General features: G+C 50.0%; 1 protein-coding gene across 1 annotated transcript in view; it reads left to right on the top strand.

The window, feature by feature from the left end:
- The window catches only part of SLC35B4 (solute carrier family 35 member B4), a 30,165-nt gene extending 6,665 nt beyond the window's left edge, over window positions 1-23,500 (top strand). The window contains exons 2-10 of the mRNA XM_055135548.1: window positions 2,682-2,795; window positions 7,185-7,287; window positions 9,489-9,538; window positions 12,796-12,877; window positions 13,099-13,159; window positions 14,961-15,070; window positions 16,362-16,437; window positions 20,120-20,195; window positions 21,470-23,500. Coding sequence (XP_054991523.1) covers window positions 2,682-2,795; window positions 7,185-7,287; window positions 9,489-9,538; window positions 12,796-12,877; window positions 13,099-13,159; window positions 14,961-15,070; window positions 16,362-16,437; window positions 20,120-20,195; window positions 21,470-21,713 — 916 coding nt within the window. The 3' untranslated portion in view covers window positions 21,714-23,500. The remainder of the gene's footprint in view (window positions 1-2,681; window positions 2,796-7,184; window positions 7,288-9,488; window positions 9,539-12,795; window positions 12,878-13,098; window positions 13,160-14,960; window positions 15,071-16,361; window positions 16,438-20,119; window positions 20,196-21,469) is intronic.
- The last annotated feature ends 4,480 nt before the right edge of the window (window positions 23,501-27,980 follow it).

Genomic DNA, 27,980 nt, shown 5'->3' with positions numbered 1-27,980 from the left:
CTGATGCGGAGGGTCCCTCGGAGACCTGCACACTGCCCCCCCCCCCACACACACTTTCTTAAAGCGCTGTGAGTTCCAGACTTATTTCTGGCTGGGTTTCTGACCTTCCGTGTCGCATCACCGGTCCCTCCACCAGAGTTCCCAGGGTCCCCCCTACCCGAGCCCGGCCCCAGCCTGCCATCTTAACAGGCACTTTTTTAAGTTTGGTTATTAGAGTTTGGGTCTGGTGATTGGGTGTTTTTGACTCTGTGGCTTGGGTATTCAGCACCGTCATTCCTTAACGCCGCACATGAACCTGACTCCCCCTGACCTGACCGACCCCTGGCCCCCTTCTCTCTCTTCACCCCTTCCCCTTCACTCTCTTTCTTTCTCCTCCCTCTTCTCCAGGGCTAAGGGTGATCTGGGCACATGCCCCCGTGGCCCTTAAACCAATTAAGCCATTGTACTTCCTCCTCCAGTTACTCTAAATGCCACATGTAAGTGATAGCATCTTGGATTCGTCCTCCTCCTTCTGACTTACTGCATCTAACAGGGTATCTTCCAGTTCCATCTCTGTGGCAGCCAGTGGCATGATTTCATCATTCCTGTCCGCTGCATAGTATGTATGTTATGCCACTGCGTGTCCTCTGACCTGTTAATGAAATTTGGCATCTAGGTTGATTCCAAATTTTAACTCTTGGACTGAGTGCTGCGGTGAATCACGGCACACTCCTTTCTTTTGTTTCCTTTGTCCGGAGGCCGCACCCAGTGGTGCTCAGGGATCACGCCTGGTATTGCCCAGGTGGGTCGGCCGGGTACAGCCCTTACTGCTGTATTATCAAATTAACATACACATTTAAAGTAATGAATCCCCACCGTGTGCTTCAAGCGGGACTTCCGAGGGCTTTTCCCGTCTTGTTACTTGGGTCCCAGCAGCCCCTGGTGCAATATCCCCAGCCCTCGCATCCACAAGCCCCGAGGAGCACTGAAGTGTTAGTGCTCCTCGTATGGAGGAGTATGTTGGTGCCACCATGCTCCGACCATAGAGAGGAGGGGATTTGAACAGCGTTACTGAATATTTGAACAGCGTCCCCCAGTCCTGTAGGATAACGGTTTGCCCTTCCGCCCTGGCTGCAGGGAGCTGGGGTTGTTGATTGCCCCCCAACCTGCCAATTACCTTTGTCTCCTGATCGGACGCTGTTGACTAGTAAATATTGTTTTTCTCTTCTCCTTAATGTCCTTTACATGGTTAGTTATTTCAGAGCGATTACTTTTTTGTATGGACACAGGGGGCTGGAGCGGTAGCACAGCGGGTAGGGCATTTGCCTTGCACACAGCCGACCTGGGTTCGATTCCTCCGTCCCTCTCGGAGAGCCCGGCAAGCTACCGAGAGCATCTCGCCCGCACAGTAGAGCCTGGCAAGCTCCCCGTAGCATATCCAATATGCCAAAAATAATAACAACAATTTTCACAATGGAGACGTTACTGGTGCCCGCTTGAGGAAATCGGTGAGCAAAGGGATGACAGTGACAGTGACAGTGATGGACACAGGAACAGTTACAAAGACATGCTTTTATAACTTGGTAGTTCATTGACTCCAGTTGATATTACCTCCTGGACATCTGTTCTCTCGGCTTAAGCCTCAGTTGCCCTTACTTCCTAACACCCCAAAAGCACGGTCCCCACGAGGGACTGGATGGACCCAGGGCAAGCTGTGAGCTACCCTGGCATCAAAATAGTGCCAGGCCAAAGTGCCATAATACTTAACTCTGAGTTAAGAGCGTGGTCATGGACAAATTCTGTCATGATCCAAAAAGTAATAACTAGATTCGCACCCTGCTAGGGTTCAGAATGATTAATCTGGCCTGAGCACTGTAGTCTGAGATGTTGCCCGGAGAGTCTCCCTACAAGCCTAAATGTGTCTCTTACTGTGTCTGTACAAAAAGTAATTGCTCTGAAGTAACTAACCATGCAAAGGACACTAAGGAGAAGAGAAAAACTATTTCCAAGTCAACAGAGTGATCAGGAGACCAGGGTAATTGGCAGGTTGGGGGAGCGGTCAGCACACCCCAGCTCCCTGTGGCCGGGAGGAAGGGCGAACCAAGGCTGTCCCGCTAGTCCTTTCTTCGTGATGGCCTCCAGGGATGATTCCAGACATTTCCCCCCCATACCCCACCCACAGGCAAGCCGTATGCCTTATCCTGGTGTCTGTGCTTCAGCTGTCCCTCCCCCGACCACTGCACCCTAAAAATTAGTTATTTTTAAGGTGAATTTTCAATAACCGCTTTTTATCAGGGGGATGCCATGGAAGGTAACATGCCTTTGACAGCAGTGACGGTGCGTGCTGCTGGGGACAGATACGGAAACATTCCAGAGCAGAATCCTGAGCCCGTGTCTGCTCCTGGCCGGGGCTGCCTCGGTGCCCGGGGGTCCCCTTGGTTAACCCAGGACCCGGCTGTGAGCAGGGCGAGTCACCCCGGGGGCAGGTGTATCGGCCAGAGAAGCCCCTCCTCCCTCCCTTCGAGGCACATTGCCAGGCGAGGGTGGTCCCAGCGTGGGAGGGCGGGGAGAATACTCGAAGGAGTGGGGGTGATAAAAAGCCCCGTTCCCTCATCCTGACTCTCAACAAGAGCAAGTCTCAGAACCCTTTCTTGCAGCGTCTTACTTATGGCTTCTCCCCCTTTCTGTCGTTCACCACACAGGAAACACCCAGGATGTGGGAACATCGTGACATTCGCGCAGTTTCTGTTTATCGCCGTGGAGGGCTTCCTCTTTGAGGCCAACCTGGGAAGGAAGCCGCCGACCATCCCGATAAGGTATGGCCCACCGGACGCGCCCCCGAGGGCCGTCGGGAGGGAGCCCTGAGGGCCTGTGGCAGAGTTAGACAGAGTGACAGTGCGTTTCCTGGACTGGGACCGCGGTGACTCTCCACGAGTCTATCTCGAACCTAAAATGCCTGCCACGGAAGCAATAAGGTAGGTCTGTGCAGGTGGCACTTCCTGCCAGCTGAAGACCTGCTAGCATGACAGCGTCTTCTCTCTTCTTCATTGTGAAGTATGCGCTCCTTGTGTTGGTAAGATACGCTGCGTGGCAGAGTCGCTCCAGACAGACAGACAGACAAAACCTGCCAAGCCCAGATGGCTTTGGAGATACAGAGGGTGACGGTCCTGCTCCCACTCACTTCCATGACTTGTTCTCTTTCAAATGGGTCATTTCTGGGTACAGGAATGTCACCTCAGTTCCAAGAAAAAGCCCAGGACCAACTGGGCAACCGCTGGCCCCTCGCCCCTGGCCCGTGAGTACGGGTGGGCGTAACTGCACTGCAGGGCCGCGCCGGCCCCTCGCCCCTGGCCCGTGAGTACAAGTGGGCGTAACTGCACTGCAGGGCCGCGTCAGCCCCTCGCCCCTGGCCCGTGAGTACGGTGGGCGTAACTGCACTGCAGGGCCGCGCCGGCCCCTCGCCCCTGGCCCGTGAGTACGGGTGGGCGTAACTGCACTGCAGGAGCGCGCCGGAAAGTCGTGCAGCTCTTAGAACAGACAGACGCCGGCAACAGCAACTCTGCACCCTGCCAGCAGAGACAGGGACCTCGGGTGTGGCCCCTGCGGATGTGCCTCAGGAGGAGGGGCTCACTGCGGCCTCTGGGGAGGGGCTGGCAGGAAGGACCGGCTCTGATGGCTCGTCCTGGCCAACCTGCGTGTGCAGCGTCAGGCACCGTTACGTGTCTCAGGGTGTTACGTGTCTCAGCTCTGTTTCCCGGCTGCTCTTCGGTTGGCCTGCCCTGGCCTTTATTTATTTATTTATTTAAAATTTTTATTAGTGAGTCACTGTGGGGTACAGTTACAAACTTAGGAGCTTTCATGTTTGTATTCAGTTTACATCCCTCCACCAGTGCCCATTCTCTTCCACCAATGTTCCCAGTATCCCTCCCGCTACCCCTATCCCACCCCCCACCACCCCACCCTGCCTCTGCAGCAGGGCATTCCCTTTTCTTTTTTTTTTTTTTTTTTTCTTTTTGGGTCACACCTGGCAATGCACAGGGGTTGCTCCTGGCTCTGCACTCAGGAATTACCCCTGGCTGTGCTCAGGGGACCATATGGGATGCTGGGATTTGAACCCGGGTCGGCCGCGTGCAAGGCAAACGCCCTACCCGCTGTGCTATCTCTCCAGCCCCAAGGGCATTCCCTTTTCTTCTCTCTCCTGTTGGGTGTTGTAGTTTGCCACAGAGGTATTGAGTGGCCATCATGTTCGGTCTATAGTCCACTTTTGGTATGTGGCTTTCAACCCGAGTGGTCCTCCCAGCATCCTCTACGAGGTGTTCCCTTCTCTGTCTCTGCTGGCGTGGCCTCTAGAGTCTGCCCGTGCCTTTCTGCTCCCCAGACCAGTGTTTCAGTCCCCGGGGGAGTCCCCGCATTTCCCACTTCCCTGACCCCTTCCTTTTCCTCCTCCGTCTCTCTCTGTCTCTGTGCACCCGGCGGGGGCCAGGAGGAATTTGCTCTCACCACGAAGACAGGTATAACAGTGTCCGCTCTGGCTCCTGTTCCTGCCTGCCCCTCCCTTCCGCCCTCCTCCTCCTCCGTCTTGACACCCCCTCTCCAAGGAGGTGGAAGCCGCCACTGCTAGGTTCTGAGTGAAGTCCATTTCCCTCAGTTTTGGGCTCCCCACGGTCTCGCCCTCATAACTCTTCTCCCACACCGGCCCTTTTGCGCGAGCCATTTTATTTTTCTCTATCTGTGAAGCTGGAACCAGAATCTCGCTCCTGTCTCTCACCCCCGCGAGCAATTTCTTGGCAGTGTTACGTAGGCAGCAACGGGAAGGCCGTTGGAGTTAATTTCCCCCCCCAAAGACCTCGGTGAACTCTTTATCTTCACTCCATGCCAGCCTTTCAAGCTTCCAGGACAGGACCAGGAAAGTTGGCCAGAAAACCAAGAGTCGCCAGTGGAACATTCCCTTTAGAAACTGTGAAACAGCCATTGCCGATACAGTACCGTGTATGTGCACGTTAAATTGCCTTTGCGCTTACGGTAAAGCGCCTTGAACATTCTGGACTGGAATAACTGTCCGTGTGTCTGTGGCGCGCCTACCTAACGGACAGTGAGGCCGCTCCTGGCCGGGGTGATGACTGCAAATGCTCACTCTTTAGCTTCCCGGGATTCTGCTTTCAAAGACCACTGTTCCCTGAAGAATATGGAATCACTTCCTGTCCTTCGCTTGGCACGCTTCAGCCACGGGTCTCAGCTTTCGTTTTTCTCTGTGTGGATGTATTTGGTTGAATCATACAAACTTGTTGAGATTCGACCCCTTTGGGTCGCCTGCATCACACCCCCTCCCCCCAAATCTGATAGGTTTGAGAGGCACTTATAAGTGAGGGTGGGAAGGTGGGAGCGAAAAAAACGTAAAATCATATATTTAATTAATCTGTCATTGATCACTTGTATGTAATCCCTTTATTTTTCTAAATTATTGGGATTACCACTAGATGTATATGTGTTTGGGGGGGGTTTAGTTTTTATTCCTATTTAAAGACTTTTCAAACTCTCAGAAAACAGGGACATTGATTTTGAAAACAAATCTACACAGAACAAGTGATGTTCTCGTTAATTTACAGGTGTCTGCTTCAGAACGAGAAAATTTTTAAGTCACTAGCCTGAAAATTACACTTGACTTAACAATTCTCCTCTTCAGAAATAGTGCAGTATTCATAGCATAAACCAGTTCTTCTCGGCCTTTCTCCAACTCTGGCTCTCTCTGGCCTTGTTTTCTTCATAGCCCTACCCCCCACCCCCACCCCACGCCCCCTCTTGTCCTACCAGTTGCCCCCCTAGTGTACCACTATGCCCCTGGAATATCAGGGGAACCATAGTGGGCTTGTTGAGGAACACGGGCATAAACTCTACTTTATATGCAGAGGAAACATTTGCAAGAACCATTTTTACCTTTAAAGATACGAAACATATATACACAGAACTGTTATAAATAATAACAAAACTAACTATAGAATCTCTTGACATCTGGTGGGTGATTTATGTTTTTGAAACTCACTCTTAAAAAGCACATATTTAAAAAATACTATGTTTCTTGAAACACTCTGTAATTCAGACCTTTTCCAGGCTAGTGTGGCTTTGCATGGTGTCTGCGTGTGCTTGGTGTGCGCTTTCATGTTCTAATGGTGGTGTGACAAAGAAGTAAGCAAGATATTCTTTTTCCTTTTTGGGTCACACCCACCGATGCACAGGGGTTACTCCTGGCTCCGCACTCAGGAATTTCTCCTGGCGGTGCTCGGGGGACCATATGGGATGCTGGGATTCGAACCTAGGTCGGCCGCATGCAAGGCAAACGCCCTACCCGCTGTGCTATAGCTCCAGCCCCTAGTAAGCAAGATATTCTTCTTTTTTTTTTCTCCTTTTTGGGTCACACCCACCTATGCACAGGGTTTACTCCTGGCTCTGCACTCAGGAATTTCTTCTGGCGGTGCTCGGGGGACCATATGGGATGCTGGGAATCGAACCCAGGTGGGCCGCGTACAAAGCAAACGTCCTACCCTCTGTGCTATCGCTCCAGCCCCTAGTAAGCAAGATATTCTTAACCAAACACATAGCACATAGTTCCTTTTTTGTTTGTTTGTTTTTATATATGTATATAATTTTTTTTACGTTGAATCACTGTGAGATGTACAGTTACAAAGTTGTTCGTGATTGGGTTTTAGTCATAGAGTGTTCTAAGACCCATCCCTTCACCAGTGGACTTTCCCCATCACCAGTGTTCCAGGTTTCCCTCCTGCCTGCCCCTCGCACCCAGTCCCCGCAGTCTCTCTCTCTCTCTCTCTCTCTCTCTCTCTCTCTCTCTCTCTCTGTTTCATTTTTCCATTGAGCCACTGTGGTTTGCAATACTGTTGGGAAAAGGTTTCATGCAGATCACTTCACCTCCTTTAAACACTCCCGTTCTGCTCAGAGTGATCATTGCCACCATTGCCACCGTCGTTGTCGGGAGTGGTCCCCTCCCGGCTTCCTGCCCTCGGGGCCTTGTTGCTGCTGTCTTTGGGTATTATTCACACCCTGCAAATGAGTGTGGTCGTTCTGTGTCCGTGCCTCTCCTTCTGACCCATCTCGCTCAGCACGAGACTCTCCTTCTCCAACACCAGTTCCTTCTTGACGTTGATCCCACGAGTCCTGTGCAGTGAGCCGTTTCCGTTCTCTCTGCGTTTCAGGTACTACGCCATCATGGTCACCATGTTCTTCACCGTCAGCGTGGTCAACAACTACGCCCTGAATCTCAACATCGCCATGCCCCTGCACATGATCTTCAGATCCGTAAGTGCTCCTCCGAGCAGGGTCACGGAGCCGGGGACTCACGCCCTGGCCCTGAAGGGTCTCGTCACGAGGCCAGCGAGCAGAGTAGGTCTCAGAGTGGGGGGCGGGCAGAGGCCCACTCCCCTCTGAAGATGGAAGGCAGACGGAGGGGCGTGGAGATTGGCAGTCGACGTTTATCCCTGTGACGCTGAGCGAGTGCTTAGTAAGAGGAAATCAGTTGAAACGTCCCCCAGGAAGGGCCCCTGAGAGCGCGCCATGGGCTGAGAGCTTGCTTGGCGCGTGAGAGGCCCAGGTGTGATCCCTGGCACTGCAGGGTCCCCCAGGAGCACCGAGCCAGGGGTAGCCCCCAAACACCACCTGATATGGCCCCCAAACAAGCAAACAAATATATTCTCGAGAAATTGAATTTTCTGTTAAGTTCCCTCCACCTCATTGATTGTGTATTCAGGCCTGCCATGGGTGTTAACTTCTTTCCTCTTACCTCTTTTTTTGTTTGTTTGTTTTTTGGTCCACACTTGGCAGTGCTCGGGGGTCACTCCTGGCTCTGCACTCAGGGATCACTCCCGGCAGTGCTCGGGGGATCGACCGTATGTGTTGCTGGGGCTCAAACCCAGGTCAGCGTGTGCAGGCACACACCCACTGTACTTTTCGCCCTGGCCCCTCCTTTCCCTTCCTTTTTATTCCCCCCCTAAAATTACATCCAACTTTAGCTGGGACAGATGACACCTGTCACTCTCTTTCTATTTTCTGTCCTCAGCCGAGGCTCCAAATAGGAAATTCTAGGTAAGGGCCGGGCTTCTCGCGGTGCCGTGGACGGCTCTCGGCTTTGCCTCCTGTCGGGCGGGAGGGCTGTGTCCAGTGATGGTGCACCGGCCCCCGAAGAACAGGAGCAGCTTCCGAGGCAGTGGCCTTAAAGAAATCATGTTTCTCTGTGGCCTGAGACTCTCAGGAGGTCAGCGGTGCTGTTCCCTAAGGAACTTTCCAGCACTGATGATAATTACTCGGGCTTCCTCTAAGCATGGAACCTACAACAGGCTTGCAGTGAACCACGGATGGGTCGTCACTCTCGTAGAGAAGAGAGAGAACCCCGTGTAACTTCTTTCCCTGGAGCCGGGGCGAGGAGGAGCACTTATAAGAGCTTCTGTGGGGGGTTGGAGGTCAGGTCGGGCCACGCCCAGTGATGCTATTCCTGCTCCTGGGCGTGCGAGTGCCCCTTGGTGGTGCTCGGAAGACCACTTACGGCGCTGGGGATTCAAACCACGGTCTGTGGGGCATGAAGCGAGAGTCTTGTTGTGGTTGGAACTCACAACAGGTGTATGGGGGAGGGAGGGAAGATCCGGTATGACAGCAGTCGTTGGAAATGACCACTCTGGACAAGAACTGAGTGTTGAAAGTAGGTAAAGGGGATATACAGGATAACCTTTCAGCATCTGTGTTGCAAACCATGATACAGAGAGAGAGATCGAGAGAGCGAGTGAGCAGGGGTGGGGAGGGCTGTGGGGAGGGGGGAGGGAAACTGGGGACACTGGTGCTGGGAAGTTACACTGGTGGAGGGATGAGTTGTTGGAACGTTGTGTGACTGAATCCCAGTCATGACCAACTTTGTAGTGCTCTGTTTCACAGTGATGCAAATATAGAAAGTAAATAAATAAAAAAATGTGCCTGTGGCAGGGGCAGGTGGAGGGGGTCATGGTGCAGGGATGCGGTCACTGGTGGTGGGACATGAGTTGGGAGCGTTGTATGAGTGAAACGTCAACAACTTTGTGAGTAAATCCGTGTGTCTAGATAATATTAAGTACAAATTTCTTTTTTCTTTTGGAAAATTTTTAAAAAAGAGCTGTTGTGAATTACATGGGAATTCAACAGAAATACATTCTTAAAAATCTATAGTATAATTTCTTCTGGTAGCCTCCCTTTCCACCATGACAGGCTATCAAAAACTGATGGCTTTTATTCTTGTTATTCTTGTTATTCATGTTATTTTACATGCTTGATTTTTATGGTTTATACTTTTTGCCTTCATGAAAGCAGTTGAGCCTTATTACTTGTCATATTGCTTTCTTTCCATCCTCTGTGTGTGTGTGTGTGTGTGTGTGTGTGTGTGTGTGTGTGTGTGTGTGTGTGTGTGTCCCATTTATCTTGAATTATATTTCTTTCCCTGGGGCTCTAAAACTTCCTGTTAACCATAGTCTCCTTTACAGGGTTCTCTAATTGCCAACATGATTCTGGGAATTATCATTTTGAAGAAAAGGTAAGCCATTCGCATTTGTGTTTTATGTCTAGGTCGGCCATCCTGAGGCTAAACTACGTGGGTTTTCTCTCAGTAGAGACACCGTCTCTCGGGCATCTGTCTCGTTTCTCAGTTCTCTCCGGGACAGTGGCTCTGGGGCAGTACAGGAGCAGGGAAGAGGCCCCCTGGGACCCCGACGCACTGGTGCTCTATGGGTTGAACTGTTTTGCTCATGTCATCACTGAGGGGTTTTCTTTCTAGAGAGGGGGATGGGGCGGCTTCCAAGCTTCCACCTGGCGTTGCTCGGACAACCAGGCCAGGGTTTGGTACCAGGATCCGAGGATCTGCTGCTGCTCAGGCCCTGCAGTGCTGGGGATTACCGTGGCCCACCCCAGTGGAGCTCGGGGGCCCTCCAGGGTTAAGCCCAGAGACTTAGCCCAGGTCAGGGGTTTGAAGCGGGGTGAGCAGCATACAGCGATGCCCTAACGCCTGCTCTCTCTCCGGTCCTTCGTCATTGACTCCTGAGACTGAACTGGAAATCCAGGTGCTATTAGAATTCCGTTTTTCCATGTGGATGGTTGCCACTACCTACTTGTGAAGATTTATACTTAAAATTTAGGCTGTTTGCTGTCTGACCTTTTTTGCCCCATGCACCTGAGCTGTGTGATCAAAGCCAAGTTTTATTATTATTTTTTTAAAGCTTGACCTTTCTTCCTCGTTCTTTAAGTGATTCCATAGATCCTATCTTTGCAGACTGTTTTGTATCCCCTACTGTAATTAAAATGTTAAGTATTAAAACCCTCAGTTGAATGACGGTGTCAGTCTTCTCTCTCGGCCACTATTGCACCCCTCTATATATTTTTGTTCGTTTGTTTGTTTATTCTCTTACTTATCATACAGGCCACTGCATGTTTTGTCTCCCTTAGGCTTACTTCAGATTTTTATCGCCTTCTCTGAAATTCTTCAGGGTTCCCCATTGCACAACAAATTAACTCAGCATTTGTTAGCCTGATATTCAATGCTCTCTGTACTCTGGCCACAAGCCACCTTCAAAAAATATACCCTTCATTTAGATAGCTCCTTAGTCTTTAGGAAACATTTATCCCTATTGTCATTTGATGAAACACTGATGATAGTAGATCAAAGCTTTATGATGTTAAAAAAAAAAAAGAAAAAAAAAACACCCATAGAGAAACTATGTCTGCAGATAGGGAAACGCACCAAAAACAAGCAAACAAACAAAAAAACCAAAAAACAAAACCCCAAACAATATGCTATTTGAAAGGAGATAGAATTGAATATTTTGTTTTTCTTTTAAATACTTGGCAGCCACATGTAATGACACCTTAACAATGTCCGTCTTGATTTTTTTCCCCGTTGTTATTTATTTATTTTTAAGTTTTGGGTCACACCTGGAGGAGTTGAGGGCTTACTCCCGGCTCTGCACCCCGGGGTCACTTTGGTGCTAGGGAGCAAACCCGAGTTGACCAGGGGCAAGGCGAGCACCCTGCCTGCCGTGCTGCTGCTGGCCCACTCTTGCATTTAATTAAATTAATTAATTAATTAATTTTTGGTATTTTATTTTTTAATCCGAATTATAAACTTCTCTGTCTTGGTCTTTCCAGACCAAAGAGGTTCCTCTTCCTATATATTTTTTGATTGTTTGTTTGTTTCGGGGGCCACATCTGTCTGTGCTGAGGGCTTCCTCCTGGCACTCCTGGGCTCAGGGGTCTCTCCTGGCGGGGCTCTGGAGATCTCTCAGGTGCTGGGGATGGAGCCTGGGCCGGTTGCAAGCGGGGCGGGTGCCCTTACCCACTTGATGGTTTCTCCAGCCCCGAGGTCCCTATTTTCGTGTCTGTTTGCCTCGGCTACCCCCCTTCCCTGCCGTGCTGCTGATGCCCGTCTAAATCCCTCGCTTTGCTTCTTCGTTCTGTTGACCGTTTCTGCAGTGCCATGACCAGACATAAAAGGTATTTGAGTAGAAAACCTCAGATGGCTCATCCTGTAAGTTTCATTTCGTTTTCGCCCGAGGCTTTTTACTTTATCACATCAATAGCTCGAGAGGGCTGTTAATGATACCATTTTAGTTAATGTGAAATGCCACCATTATTGCAGCTAATGATCCTATTAGCTCTGTGTTCCTTCCTTTCCCCAGTGATGCCAACATTTAAAAACGTTGAAGTCATTCAAAGACTTAAAAATATAACCCGCTTTCCCCACCCCCCGGCCCCCGAAATGGATGCTTAAGTTAATTTCTGAGCATCAAACCTGCCTTCTTGACCTAGTTGTCCCATATCCTTTGTTCCTCCAATGTGGTGGTGTGTCTTTGTCACTCAGGGTTGGCCCCCGGAGGACAGGGAAAGTAGGAGATGCGTAAGATCCAAGTTGGGCTTTCCTGTGAACTCTGAGAACGGAATAGGAGGTCATGTCTGATCTGTCTTTTTCTTAAATTTATTTCCAATGATGCATTCTGTGTGTTGGTCAGCAAGCTATTGGAAACAAAAGCTTTTCTTCCCTCCACCTCATTTTATTTTATTTTAATAAAGTAGTTCACAGTAATTTACCACATTTAGCATTCCAACACTAATCCCACCAGCATGAACCTGTCATGTGGAGTATAAACCCAAGCCTGTCATGTGGAGTATAAAAACTCTTGAGATTTTCAGATACAACTTGCAGCTGTCTTGCGCAATTTACGTGTGAGTCTCTGGATTATGGCCATTAATGAGTTTAAATGGTGCCAGAGGTTGTTCTTGGGCGTGGGCGCCAGGCTCTGGAAAAGCAGGGATATGGGTGGAGGTTGCCCGTCCCCAACTCCCTCAGAGTCTGGAGTTTTCAGCCAGTTCTTTCTCATGCGTGAGGAACTCGACCGGAGCCTGTGGAGATCCGCCTTGAGCATGGCAGCAATTGGGTCCTGGACGTTTTCGGCTGCCACAATTCTGTTGAGGCAGGCGAAGGGACTCAGCCACCCCCTCCGGTTGTCCCAGATGAAGTTCAGCCCGGCACGGCATCTGGGGTCCTCTCTGCCACTTGTCGCTCTCTTGCGAGATTTGTGAGTCTCTGGATCACGGCCATTCATGAGACAAACGCTTTTCAATGACAAGTGGGGTGTGAATTAGTAACCTGTCAGCCACCGGATTGTTCTGCCCACACACTCCCATCTACTCCGAGCCCCCAACTCATGTCTTAGTGGTTTGTCATCCTGTCAGATATTATGTGACTCTCCACTTAGAAACTCTGAATCTTTACTTTCTAAAGCATTGTTTCTATTTTTGCAGATACAGTATATTCAAATACACCTCCATTGCCCTGGTGTCTGTGGGGATATTTATTTGCACTTTCATGTCAGCAAAGCAAGTGGTAAGACTCCGTGCACATATTACTTCTGTTTATTCTTGTAATGGGTGCCTAGATGCCCAGTACTTAATAATGACTAAATAAGTTGTAAGTGCTTCTGTAATCCAAAGGTTTAAATCTCTTAAGGAGAGATGGGAGAGGGGTGAGTGACACTGTCCTTGTCTAAGGAACTTTTTTTGTGTATAGTTCTGCCTGTGTACCTAGTGATTTTCTTTATTTCCTAGACTTCCCAGACCAGCTCCGGGGAGAAGGACGGATTCCAAGCATTTGCATGGTGGTTACTAGGCAAGTACAATGATCACAGTTGAAGCTAATTGCTTTTGCACAGCTATTGGCTGGATCTTCTCCCGAGGGACATGTTTCTTGGCAAAAAAGCCACAGCGAAACAGAGGATGCCCCGGAAGAGAGAGGCATTAGGGATCGTATGTCTCGGAATCTTCATAATCAGTAAATGAAAACAAAGCATTGAAATGCCTGTGTTCGTGGCAGCGGGTTACAGAATGTGGAGCCATGGCCTGGTCTTGGTTGCTGTTGATATAGGGAGAAAAGTTCCTGCCTGCTTGCCCATTACACTCTCGGGAGCAGTTCTTAAAGGATCATTCATCTCTACATCACTCGTCGTGGACATTTCCATGAAAGAAGCATACATCTCAGCACTTGACTTTAAAATTCCAAGGATCCCGCCTCTAAATCTTAGATTTCTTCCCCCACCCACAGCCCCCATACCACTGCCCTTCTTAAACACCGTGGTTTACAAGGTTGTTCGTGATGATTTGTTACAGGCATTCAATAGTCCGACACAATCCCACCACCACTGTCACCGTCCCCCCACGACTGTCTTCATTTTCCCCCATCGATCTTCAAACCTGCCCCCATAGCAAACCCAAAATAATTTATTTTATATTGCTTGCTACCACTCATAGCTAACAGAAAGATCAAAAAATATTTCCAGAGAAGAAAATTTGTGGAAATTGCATCTCACCATGGGGAACATGAAGTCTTAGTCTGAGGATTTACTAAGCTGTTGTTGCAAGTTAAGCCTTCTGTGTTAATGTTTTTGCTAGTCGAGGTTGGTCGGCTTCTACGGAGAACTGGTTGCCTTCTGTTTGGTAGGTCCTGTCCAATCTGGCGTGCTACCACTGAGATATACGCTACTCTAGAGGACTAGATGTACTACCACTATAGAGTATTGGTGTTGTAGAGTTCGGAGATGTCACACGGCTGCAATTGTGGGCGCACGCTCAAGAAAATCCAGAATATTTACCTGCAAATCATTGATTTCTTTTTCGCTTAAGAAAAAAAGATTGGTGGTGGTGGTGGTGCTATTGAGGCCACACCTTGGGTGTTCAGGGCTCACTCCTGGCTCTGGGCTCAGGGATTCCCTCCTGGTGATGCTCAGGAATCATATGCGGTGCCAGCGTGGAGCACAGGGAAGGGCACCTCTAGTATAGACGGGTGGCATATCTGTATGTCCAAACCACAGAGCCAGCAACTCTGAAAGCGTGAGATCCAGAGTACAGCAACCAAACTTAAAAATGTGCCTGTCTTGGTGGCAGGTTGGGGGCTCACAGGGAAGCTAGGGACACTGACAGAGGGAAGTTGACACTGGTGGTTATGTTGATGCTGGAACATTATATGCCTGGAACTCGGTATCACTGTCGTCCTGTTGCTCATCGATTATTCGAGCGGGCACCAGTAATGTCTCCATTGTGAGACTCGTCACTGTTTTTGGCATATTGAATACGCCACGGGGAGCTTGCCAGGCTCTGCTGGACAGGCGAGATACTCTCAGTAGCTTGCTGGGCTCTCCGAGAGGGACAGAGGAATCGAACCCGGGTTGGCTGAGTGCGAGGCAAACGCCCTACCCATAGTGAATAACTTTGTAAATCACTGTGTCTGAATAAAAAGACTTAAAATAATTTTAAAATAAACAAGTATTTAAAATTCTATGTATATCCTATAATTTTTAATCTTTATAGACCTTTATACGGTCAGTAGATAATCCTTTAATAAAACATCTGGAAATGAGCAAGCAAATGATGCACACGTCTCATGACTGGTCTATTTATTTTTTCCCCCTTTTTAGGTATTGGAGCACTGACTTTTGCTCTTCTGATGTCAGCAAGGATGGGAATTTTCCAGGAGACTCTGTATAAACAATTTGGGAAGCATTCGAAGGAAGCTCTGTTTTATAACGTGAGTAATTTTTGGAAGCCGGGGAAGAGAAAAGTCTCTGACTTGTAATAGATTTTTTTTTCCCCCAAATGTTCCATGCCATCCTTCTGTTGCAGTTGAAGGATCAGTTTATTAGCTGGTAAACTGCCTTGTAACTCACAGGCTGAAGTACTCTAACAAGCTCCTGACTCGCGTTCTGGGCCTCGGTTCTCTGCACAGGAGGACAGTGATGAGTCGGTGAGGACAGAGCCTGTCTGCTAATAAGGAATCACCCGAGCAGACAGGAAACCTCCGTCCCTCTGTTCCTCTTAGCTGAAATTAGGCTCCAGCTAATAATGGACGCCTAGGAAAGGAACTGCATTGTAAAAACAGCCTGCTCAGGGCATGGTAAGCTGGCAGGCACTGGGGTGATGGGGTGGGGGGGCAAGAGAATAGGGCCTCAATTCCTTTCCTGAAGCGTTTGAAGAATTCATTACATATGCTCGCTTTCTTTGTTTCAAAGAGCAGAGAGAGAGAGAGAGAGAGAGAGAGAGAGAGAGAGAGAGAGAGCGCTGCATCCTCTCACTTTCCTCTTTCCCCTCTCCCTTTCTTGTTACCGTAATGCTCAGAGCACAGCCCCTCTGGGTCAGTGACTGCAAGAGGCCTGTCCGTGCCAGCTTTCGGTCCTAAACCTACAGGCATGCGCTTTTTGGGACGTTTCATTGCAACTAGAGGCCATGGCTGGGGTTGTCAAAGGAACTTGCTATTTGGTTCACAGCTTCCTTATAGCACAGTCCCTGGCACATGGTAACTGCTTGGTAAAGCTTCGCTCTGATTCCTTATTGCTGTGGTGTTGGGGTGGGGTGGGGTGGGGTGGGAGGGATCATGGCTCTCCCGCACGGGGTTTCCCTCTTCGCCTTGCACCCCTTTTGAACTCTTGTCTTTATTTTCTTTCCTCTTCATATCGCCATCAGATCTCTTTGCCCACCCGTTTTCTAGACTCCCAGACATCGAGTTTCATGTTCTTTATAATTTTGAATCGTATGATATGTGCATGACCCATCGTAAAAACAGTAAACAACACAAGTCCTTTTGGGCAGAAAGATCGTTCTTTCTTCCTAAATGTTCCCTCAGCGGAAGAGAGCGCTGGCCGCATCGTGTGGTTTGGGCTGATGTCACACTATCCTTGTCTAGTGATTATCGGCGCCCCAGACGTACAACGTGGTGGATCTAACTTGCTTTGCTTGGTATTGTTTGTCAGACACGTTTTGTAAAACTAATGATTTCACCATGTTTTCGCATTTATATTTATGTGGACTGTTTCTTCCCGTAGCATGCCCTTCCACTTCCTGGTTTCATCTTCTTGGCTTCTGATATTTATGACCATGCAGTTCTGTTCAATAAATCCGGTGAGTTTGGAATTACCCAGCACAACGATCTGCTGTTTTTTAAGGCGAGAGTCTCAGTTTGACACTTCATTGACCTGTGTTTGGTTTCATGATCTTATGATCGACATCTCAGATCCTTTCAGAACCGACCTTCGTCCCAGATGCTGCTGAAACTGTCCCCCCATTCCACCTTCCAGGGATAGGATGTCATTGATCAGTAGTCATAGCAACAGATGATTTCACGGGGGCACTTTCTCAGTCATTTGCAGGTGAAATAGGACAATGTCTGCAAATAATCCCATTTTGGTTTAGAATGTCTGCATTTGCACTTGACTGTTGCGTGTTGAGACTGTAACCCAGTCGTAACATGCTGCAGAGAGTGGGACCCCAGTCTGGCTCCTCGGCACCTGTCCCTCCTTTTCTGCTGTGCGGGGCAGCCTGGGAACAAGATGAAGTGCAAAAGGAACGACAGGGCTTGCGCCTTAGTTACACTTGAGTTAGGGAGGTGGCAGGAGGAAAGAGTTTGTTCAGATGTCTAGCATCTAAGTTAGCAATACCCTTTTCATGTGGCTCTTTAATCAGTGGCCTGTGAATTGCCAGTTAACTGAAAAAGTTACTGACTGTGACCTGACAGTCTCTGAAAGATTCATGCAGGCAAATGAATAACAACAGAGCAAATATATAATTTTTTTTTCCTTTTGGTTTTGTGTTAGGGCCACTGCTGGCAGTGCTCAGGGCTTACTCCTGCTCTGTAGTCAGAGATCACTCCTGGCAGGGCTCAGGGGACCATATGGGATACCGGGGGTCGAGCCCAGGTTGGCCCCATGCAAGGCTTGTGCCCAGTCCTCGAAACAATCTCTCCGGCCCAGCAAATACACATTTTTAAAGCAAAGCATGATGTTGCTCATTCCTGGAAAGATGTTGGCGTAACTTAGAACTACAGGATGTGTTTGGCAAACGTTCGTTTGCTTGTCTCAACAGGAGTTGGGAAGTTGTGACTGTTCTCTGGCTTTGCAACGCTGTCATTCCTATTTATGCCAGTTCTTAACCCCTCCTCCGTGTATGGAACATAGTACGTCAGGGGCTGGGGAGAGGACGCCGGGGGTTAGAGTTTGTGCCCTGGCTTCAGCCCCTGACACTGTGTGGTCCTTCTGGCACTGCTGGGGTTTCGTGCCTCAGCACCCCCCAGCCCCCACCCCAGCCAAGTAGAACATGCAAGGAAATGTTGTAAGCCTCTTCACAGTTTATTTGTTTTTTGCTTTTTTGGATCATGCCTGGTGATGCATAGGGGCTACTCCTGGCTCTGCACTCAGGAATTACCCCTGGCGGTGCTCAGGGGACCCTATGGGATGCTGGGAATCGAACCCAGGTCGGCCATGTACAAGGCAAACGCCCTACCCTCTGTGCTATTGCTCCAGCCCTTTGTTTGTGTTTTGCTTTTTTGGATCATGCCTGGCAATGCATAGGGGCTACTCCTGGCTTTGCACTCAGGAATTACCCCTGTCGGTGCTCAGGGGACCATATGGGATGCTGGGAATTGAACCTAGGTCTAATCAATTGAGTTTTTTTTTTTTTTTGGTCTGACTCAGCTACCCCATTTTTAAAGTCTCTGAGCATGCTTAAGGCAAAGGGCTACATTGAACATATTCCGAGTCTCAAGATTGATTTGTTTTTAGTTCCAAGAATCCTTCTAGAAGTTGCAGGTGGATTTTGGGTTTTGCTTTTGAGCTGCACCCAGGAGTGCTTCCCCCCTTTCCCACCCTCCCCCCGGCTCTGTGCTTCGGGATCACTCCAGGCTGGACTTGAGGGACCAAATGTGGTGCTGGGGCCTGACCCGGGGCTGGCTGCTTGGCAAGACCAGAGCCTTAGCCCCTGGATGATCTCGCCAGCCCTGGCTGGCATTTCATTTGTGTGTTTTTGTGGAGACTGCCACCAACTTCTCGGTAGTCATTCCTGTGTTAAGTATACTCTCCTTGGGGCCAGAGAGGTGGTGTAGCGGCAGATGCTTGCCTTGCATGTGGCTGGCCTTGGGTGCTACCCTTGGTTCTCCATATGGTCCTCCAAGCCCAACAGGAGTGATCCCTGAGTGTAGGCCCTGGAAGTAAGCCCTGAGCATCACAGTATGTGCCCTCCCCCAAAAAAATCCCCAAATACATATACGAGTATGCTTTTAAGATATTTAATCTCAGTGTAAGTAAATGAACCTAGATATTCTATGAGTTGAATATCCATCTAAATATTTTAAATTATACTGATTGGCTCTTTCCTCAGCAAATTATCATCACAGCCCTCTGAAGTTATTAAACAATAATGATACTTATTAACTTTTCAATATACATGTTAAGTGTATCAAGGCATTAGAATACCCAATTATTGAAATTTCCCACTGGTCCAGATAGTAATAGCAAATTCTCTTTTATTTATAGACATAAAACTGTACGCGTGTATACTTTTGCTAACCAGATCTTCAGCTTCACTTTGGTGGGATTTCCTAAGTCACGCTGTTATATTTCAACCCCCTGAAATAATTTAGCAATCCCCAAAGCTGACCCTCTGGTGATTACTCTGTGTCCTCTGATCTTATTCTCAAACATTCACTGTGTAAGTCTGTGTAAAACTAACAAGAATTTGTGAAAGAAACGTTAAGTTCTATTTACTCTATAGAAAAGCTTATTTTATTAGTTTCTTTCTAGACATTGTTTCTATGTATATATGTATGTATATGTGTGTATATATATTCTTATATCGTTGTAATCATTATATAGATATAATTTCGTACTTGCCTTTCCACTTTATTTTTAGTGTGACTGTCTCTAGTCTTTATGATTTTTGAAAACTTAATTTAGAGTTTGTCCTTAATAGTTCTGCAAGGAAAAAATTTTCCCCTTTTTTTAGATTAATCTGGGATTAACTCTTCAACCAGTATTAATACTTTTATGACCCCTTAATTGGCATTATGAAATTGACTATTAAATCCACCACCACTTGCTCCTGCCACTAACAGAATCCTGTCCCTTTGTCCTGTCACTGACAAGGCTGTCTGTTCCATGTCCATTTCCGGATTTGGACATTCTTTGTGCACTTTACTCGCTAGTAAAATAGATCTGAAGTGGTCCTGTCCTGGGGAATTTGGGATTCTTGGCTCACTAGGAGCGTTAAACATTTATTAATGTTATTTAGTTGCCGCCTATCTTTCTCTTGTGTTGTCTGCTGAGATCATGTAATTGTTTGTTTGTTTGTTTGTTTGTTTGGGGCCACACGTGGTGGAGCTCAGATCTTACTCCTGGCTCTGTGCTCAGGGATCACGCTTGGCAGGGCTTGGGCGACCATAGGGGGTGCTGGGGATTGAACCCAGGTCTCGGCCGCGTGCCAGGCAAGCGCCCTACCCCCTGGACTACTGCTCCGGCCCAAGCCCAGATCCTCTGGGCTGCTCTGCACCTCCCTCCTTGGCACAATCAGATCCTATTGAGGTGAGTGTTAGGGCTCCCCCCACCCCCCAGCCCCCCGCAATTGAAAACCATCTTATTTCAAGAACCTCAGTGCTCCTGAGGCTCCTGTCAATCAAGGCAGGGCAAGTGGCGCGTGGCGGCCCCGCAGGTAACGTGGCCATCTGTCCGGTTCCGTCTCCATGACTTTGTTCAGAAAGGACAGAAAAGCTGCGCTGCAAAAGTGACGCGCTGTGTCCCCCTCTCGGTCTCCACAGAGCCCTATCAGGTCCCGGTAGTCGGCGTGACGGTGCCCATCCTGTGGTTCTACCTCCTCATGAACGTCATCACCCAGTATCCTTTGCGAGCCGCCGGCCGGCTTGGGCACGTCTGGCCTTCACCTGTCACGGCGTGATCACCCGCGGTCCACTTCTGCCCCGTGCACGGGCTCTGCAGGACATGAGAGCCCCATCCAGCGAGCACCCCGGGGGTGTGTGTGGGGGAGGGTCAGGGGCGCGGGGCACGGGGGCCAGGGTCGGTGGATAACTCAGAATTGGCACATCGCGTGAGTGGCCGCTGGTTTCTCCCCAAAGTTTCCCAGCATTCTGGGGTATTTTACTAGCTGCCACAAGGACTCTGGGTGAAATTTCAAATGAACTAGAACGTTTAATTTTTACTTTTTTTTTTTTAGTTATTTTATTTTATTTATTTACTTATTTTTTCTTTTCGGGTCACACCCAGCGATGCACAGGGGTTACTCCTGGCTCTGCACTCAGGAATTACCCCTGGCAGTGCCGGGGGACTATATGGGATGCTGGGGATCGAACTTGGGTCTAGCAAACACCCTACCCTCTGTGCTATCACTCCAGCCCCTTAATTTTTTAAAAAATATTATTTTTTGTTTTCCCTGCTGGACAGCATTAAGTCCTTTATGTTTGTTGTTCCGCACACTCTGTTCAGGGGTGGCTCCTGGCGGTGCTGGGGGGACCTACCTGGTACCTGAGACTCAGCCAGGCAAGCCCCTGAACCCCTGTACTGTCTCTGTGGCCCCCAGCTTTTCGCCTTTTTAGTTCCTGCACCATGCCCAGGGTTTAATCCCGGCTCTGTGCTCAGAGCTCAGATATCACTCCCTGCGGTGCTCAGGGGACCGTGTGGGAGTGCCAGGGACGGAACCAGGGCTGGCCGCGTGCGCTGCCGGCTCTGGTCCTGGTCCCGGTCCTTGGTGAGCATCATTAAGGCTTTGGAAATGATGGAGCAGACGGAGGCCGCCCTGGTGCTCAGGAGATCACCTGGTGCCTCCGAGATCCAGTCTGCAGGAGGAGGGCGGGGTGTGCTGGGGAGGGGGCGCCCCCATCCCGAGAGCTTCCTCCCTTCGGGATCAGAGTGAGCACTGTCGCCTTGGCCCACAGGGGGAAGACACCAGAGTGAGGGTTTGGGGCTGGGGTGGGGGTGTCCAGCCATGAGGCACGGCTGGGAGTCTGCCGGTGCTCCCGCGGAGGGGCCCGGCACCCACCCTCCGCGCTTCCCGGTGGGTAAGCCGGGAGCAGGTGCCACAGAGGGTTCCCCCTCACCCGCACCCCGGCCCGCCCCGTTCTCTCTCCAGGACCCTCCTTAACGCGCGCCCCCAGGTACGTGTGCATCCGGGGCGTCTTCATCCTCACCACGGAGTGCGCCTCCCTGACTGTCACCCTGGTGGTGACGCTGCGCAAGTTCCTGAGCCTCATCTTCTCCATCCTCTACTTCCAGAACCCCTTCACACGCTGGCACTGGCTGGGCACCTGCTTCGTCTTCGTCGGGACCCTCATGTACACAGAGGTCTGGGACAAGCTGAGGGCCGCCCGGAGCCAGCCCTGCAAGGACAGGAAGGACTGAGCCGGCCGGGGGGCGGGGGGGTCCTCCCCCTCCGCCCCCAGCCCTGTCCGTGAGCGGAAGCTTGTCTGCTGCGAGCAGAGGCCACGGCGGCGGCTGTGGTCTCCCAGGGGCCAGCCTGTCCCTTCGCTCCGCCCGTCCAGTTCTGCCTCCGCGGCTCCTGAGCACCGTCCCAGGTTCTCACGCTCCCGGGAATCCCACGAGGCCTCTTCCTGCGGTTCTGAGGCTCCTCGCCCACAGTCGTCTCTCTCCTCCCCCGGGGGCAAGCATCACCCTCGGCCTCGGGGACCGAGACCCCAGGACTTAACCCCACGTCTCCCAGGAGCCCAGCCCTGCTGGCGCCGGCCCGTTCCGTGGCCGTGCGTCTGGGCATTGGGGCTCCCGTTTCTCTCCCTTCCCCGGTCCTGCTTTGTCCTCTCTGGCTGCTGGTGCAGGGCGGGAGGGACGAGGTCGTGGGAGTTTCTGCCGCCCGTCTCTCTTACACCGTGCCCGGAGCTGGCGGCCCAGGCCTGCGCCCAGGGTCAAGCTCCCCAGCTCGGCCCTGCAGGGCTGCACCCACGCTTGGCTCTCGGGAGAATCCCCGGGGCCGCCTCTCCCAGCCTCACACTCCCGCTCTGCCCGAGCCCAGCCCCTGGCGCTACTGAGTCGTAGAATAATAGACTGGCGGGGCAGGCGGGCGGGCGGGCGTGTTTCTGCTCCAGGCAAAGTGTCTTCAGGCTCTTGATGCGATTGTGTGTGTGTGTGTGTGTGTGTGTGTGTGTGTGTGTGATCACCTGTTGAAGTGTGTCTTCAGGCTCTTGATGCGATGCGATTCTGTGTGTGTGTGTGTGTGTGTGTGTGTGTGAGAGAGAGAGAGAGAGAGAGAGAGAGAGAGAGAGAGAGAGAGATCGAGAGAAAGATCACCTGTTGAAGTGTGGCCCCCATTTTGCCGGTCATCCTGGAACCTGGGACCGTGACGGGGAGGAGGGGTGTTGGCCCTGGTGTCCTGCAGTGGGCGGTTCTTTCATCTCTCCCCTGTCCACCCATGCTTGCCACTTCCGTGGGCAGTTCCACCCCGACCCTGACCAACACGTCTCTTCCTGCACCCAAGGGCCTTAGGTCTGGGGCTGGTCGCGACCGGGTGGCGTAACACGTGCATGTCACCGTCTGGTGCTCCTCTCTGAGCTCGGGCCTACGTCATCCCTGGGACCGCTGTGTCACTTTAGTGAAAGCACTTCGGCTGCTCCGCTTTTGCTCCATCCGGGGTGGCTCTGTCACCTCCAGCTGGAGTCACCGGGTCTCCAGGCCCTTTGGCCAACTTGGACCCTGATGCCTGTCCGTCCACTGCGGCCCGTCCCCTCAGTGTCACGCTGCTTTCCGGGAGAGCTCATTTCAAGGAGCAAGTATTTTTGGAACTAGGTGGAGTTCCCGAGACCGAGGGTGCTAGGAGTACCGCGTGTTGAAGAGCCTGTCGGAAAGGGCCATGGGGCCAGCCCCCCCGGGGCGTCATAGAGGGGGCAGGTGGGCGCCTGTCCGGGTTCCAGCAGGCAGATTGAAGACACAGTGCACAGGACAGGGCGGGTTTCTGAAGGAACAGGCCGAGACTCCGCACATAACGAGGGCCGTCACTCTTAGGTTCTGGTTGTGGAGGGCTGTCTCTCTCGGTAGCCCCTCCCTGCTCTTACCCTCAGGACGCTCTGTCCCGACAGACTCGGGCTCTCCTGGGGGGAAGGACTGGCAGGGGGCGCTTCTCTGGTTGCTGGATATGAAGAAAGCTGTTGTACGTATTAAATAGCTACTGTTGACTTTGATTGTTTTGTCTTGTTTTGATTGTTGGTTTTGGGCCCACCTGGCGGTGCTCAGGGGTTACTCCTGGCTCTGCCTTCAGGAATCACTCCTGGCGGTGCTCAGGGGTTACTCCTGGCTCTGCCTTCAGGAATCACTCATGGCGGTGCTCAGGGGATGCTGGGGATCGAACCTGGGTGGACCATGTGCAAAGCAAGCGCCTTACCCACCGACTGTCTCTCCAGCCACTGTTAACTTGATTTTAAACTTTCCTTCTCCTCTTCCTCCTCCTTCTCTTCCTCCTCTCTTCTTCCTCCTCCTCCTCCTCCTCCTCTACCAGTTGAAAGGTATTTCTTGAAGAGCCTCAGGTCATCACCATTTGTTAAATGCCTCTTCTTTTTCTCTGAGTGGAGACCACATGATTTGGCAGTGAGAGGAAACAATTTCGGGGCGACAGAGTGTGTTTACAATATCCATAATGCGACTTAGGGCAGAGAACAAATTGCAGATGACAGGGACTATTGAAAATAGAGCATGAGAGAGAGAGGAACACTTGGCGGCTTGACCAGAGTCTTAGATAGAGAAATGGGGGAGGGGGACTGTGAATGCTTGAATTACATTAGTCTAATCTCATTGTGCCTGTGCCTCAGTTCTGTTGTCATATTATTAATGTTATCTTTCTAGTTTTCAATGGTGATTTATTATTTTTTTTTGACACTTTTCTTTTCCAGCCAACCAAAACCACGACTTAATCTTCAGGACAACGTTTCTGTCCAGTTCTCAAGTGTTTAGAAACTGTCTAAATCGGGTCCTTTTCCCTCCTCTTTACCTAGTTGTCCAGAATAAATTGCCCAGAACTTTAATTTGGTCAGTGCCACAAATTAGGAAAACTGTGTAAGCAAAGATGGCCTTTGCCGCCCACAGTCTATCTTACCTGTTCTTCTGTCCGGTTAGTCCAGCGTTTTTAAAGGATCCTAGTACGTCTCTTGTCAGGCTCTGAGCTCCTTTCTCCCTTCTGCCCTGGTTGCATTTCTTCACCATGGCCACACATTCATTCATGTAGTGCTTTGCTGAGCACCACCGGTTCCCTGGATCTGTTTATGCCTCTGTTCTTTGGGGCTGGATGCTTGGGCGCGGGGGGAGGGAGGGATTTTTATAGGATGTTTATATCTGTATCACGTGTGTTTTGTTATAAACTGATGTTAGCAGTGTGTGTGTATAAGGACGAGAATATATGGCACAGAGGTTAAATAAATAAATAAATAAATAAATAAATAAATATATATATATATATAAAGGTGTATTACAGGCTTAAAGTAGGTTTTATATTGAGAAAACAATAGTGTTTGTGGGCCATAAACAGCAATGCTCAGGGGTTACTCCTGGAACCAGGGGCCAACCTGGGTTCAATCCCCTGACAGTGCTCGGGGTCCATATGGGATGCCAAGAATTGAACCTGGGTCGGCTACATGCAAGACAAGTGCCATGCCCACCATACTATCTCTCTGGTCCCAAGAAAACAGTAGTTTTTAACTTTTCTCTTTTTTTGCCCTACCTTATCTGATTTCATGTGACAGAAAGTTAGACAGAGGTAGGTGACGGTCACAAAGACCAGGGGGAAGGAAGGTGGAAGTTAGGTCAGGAGTGGTTCCAAACCAGGGAAGTAACTCTGGACCCATTACAGTTGATCCGTCACAGAACGAAGCCAAGACCTTAACCAATCCACAAAAGCACACGAAGAGGCGTGTCACAGAGATCTGAAGTCAAGGCCCTGTATTCATCTTGCTCTGTTTCTCTATGGCTTGGAGGACTCAGCTTATGAGGTTTTTTGCCCTTTATAGATCAGCAAAACACTATGGTCACAATAGCTTTATTCTGGAAAAAAAAATGTGAGAGGGTCTCGTGGCAGTTCTTTCTGAGGTTTGAAGAACTGTCCACCTGGATCACAGTCTGTTATTGATTCGAGTGACGTTTGAAAGTGACGGTGCATAGTTTATGTAAGTACTAGTTCCATGCATTGGACACGTTGGGCACTCCCAAGCCAGGGAAGGAGAGAGCAGGTGCTAATGTCTTGCTCAGTACTTTATCGTGAACTGCCCCTCAGAGCATCTTGCCTTTCATGGCATGATTAAGTCATAAAAGTTGTCCGTTTCTGGATAGTACAGCGGGGAGGGTGTTTGCCTTGCACACAGCCAACCTGGGTTCAATCCCCAGCATCCCGTATGGTCCCCCATGCACCTCCAGGAGTAATTCCTCAGTGCAGAGCCAGGAGTAACCCCTGAGCATTGCTGGGTGAGACCCAAAAAGAAAAAAAAAAGTCGTCCATTTCTGTGGAACCTTTTGAGACTTCCCGATACCTGTCCCCACTTCTCAATTGTGTATAAGCAAGAGGCAGCATCGCCATGATCTAAAGTCAGGGCAGGAATAGAGGACGAGAGAAGGATGCACACCAGGCTGGCTAGCAGAAGGCCACTTCTCTTGCTCAGGGGGCCTGGGGGAGGGGGAAGAGCAGCATCTATCTAGCACCTGCACGGTTTGTGCAAGGAGATGCTAGCAGAATAGCACTCAAGATTCTGAACTGGTTTTTGAAGTCGGCTGCCTGGGGTGACCCCCAGGTCTCCGTAAGCTGGTGGAGTTAGTTTGCAGGGCGGGGGCAGAAGCCTGGAGCTCATGGTCTCTCCTTAGTCTCACTGGGACACGCCTCCCCCAAGTTTTACCTGCTTATGTGGCTCACCAGCCTGCCCAATTTCCTGCATCTAATCAAGTAAAGCAAGTCCAAGGGGTCCTGGGGACCCTTGGGTGTGGGGGAGGTGGGGAGCTTGGTCTACTTTCGGAAGGAGACCCACATTTTTTTTTTCCAGGAGAAAGAGGGTTGTAATAATCCCTCTGGCACCTTGCATTATTTATATCTTTCGTGGTGTAAAGAAGAGATCTGTGAACGGGAGGAAGGAGTGGTTATTCCTCGGTGCAACAAAAATATCCGTGTCGCTGGGTAGTCACAAGGCACTTCTGTGACCGTAGCTCTCACCCAGGAGAAAGGAGAGGGTTTGAAAGCAGGGTTTCCTCTGTTTAAAAAAAAAAATGTGAGCGGAGGGTTGGAGAGTGGTGGGCAGTGACAGGATTTTCTTTCTCCAGCCTCTCAGTCCATCCCCTCGTTCTGCTGGGAGAACAACACCCAGGAGGAGGGGCGCTGGATTGTCACCGAATGTGGCGCCGCTAAAAAGGCATCCCTGTCCGTTCAGATTTGGAGCTGTGTAAATAGCCTCCCTTGACTTCCAGCCCTCAGAGTTATTTGAGCAGAGAGTTAAGAAGGAAGATGTTGTGAATGAAATGTTTTGCCAAACAAATGGAATAAGTCCTTTTTTCCCCCCCTGCCTTTTAACCAGGATTTCCTATGAAGAGCAATTTTCTGTCTTCCCAAACAACTCATCAGACACCTGTTTTTTAATCTTGAATTATGCTACCATTGTCTCTTAATAAAAGTGCTACAGTTCTTGCAGGTGCTTCTAATCAGCATTACTTTTCAAGCACACGCCTGCCCTGCCTCAAATGCTTTCCAGGTTTTGCCTGATCTGGGGGTAGGGATGGGGGTGGGGGGTGGTTACATTTCCCTATTACAGAAGGGGCCTGTCTGCCTGCCTCCTGCCCCAAGCAACCGGCTCAGTCACAAAGCACGTCTCAGGCTAGAGGGTGTTAAGCCCGGGACTGAGGCTAGAGGGTTAGAGGGTGTTAAGCCCAGGACAGTGGGTTCCCAAGTGGCGAGACAAACAGAAACACTAACTCGATGACGCAAAAGCAGTAGGAGTTTTATTCCAGTACACATGGGGTCAACTACTCACCCACAGAGTGGTCTCTTGATAGCGACCCCGACTTTAGGCAGCAAGCCATGTAGATAGGGTTTGAGTCCATAAGCAGTCCACGCCTTACCCTTACCTGGTTACCACACAAAGGTGTTTTGGTAAGTGTCTAGGGCAACAGTGGTCAGGCAACAGTTAAACAATAGTTTCCAGTAACAGTTCATGGTGACGTTAGCTACTCATTCTTTTGGGGTTAACAAAAGACAATTTCTGGGGCATTTTGATTGATTGAGCCCACTTGTTGGGCCTTGGAAGTTTCCCAGGTGGGTTCAGGTTGGCTAGTTACACATTGTTCTATTGCTGGGAGACTGAAACGGGTTTAGTTCCTCTAACATTGAACCTGAGGCCTTGCTGATTTTGCTGATTTCTGCCGCCTGTCATGGAGTCAGTTTCGCCCTTACAAGGGCTGTTTCTGCTTCAGATATTTGAACAGAAGCACCTACTCTGGGGGTAAGGGGTTCTGGGGGGGGGGGCAGAGAGGCAGAGACAGTTTAGTTGCAGTGAGTTTATACCGCGAGTGTGTCAAAACCTCTTCTCCTTAATAGAAATGCTTTGGCTTCTGTAAGGCTGCGGAGACCAGCTCTCTGCTGCTTTTCAATCAATCTTAAAAAACAGTGTTCATGCTGTTTTTTTTTTTTTAACCAGATTA

The sequence above is a fragment of the Sorex araneus genome, chromosome 1, assembly GCF_027595985.1.
Source record: "Sorex araneus isolate mSorAra2 chromosome 1, mSorAra2.pri, whole genome shotgun sequence".
In the NCBI taxonomy this organism is placed as follows: domain Eukaryota; kingdom Metazoa; phylum Chordata; class Mammalia; order Eulipotyphla; family Soricidae; genus Sorex; species Sorex araneus.
This window is presented reverse-complemented; position numbering and strand designations above follow the sequence as displayed.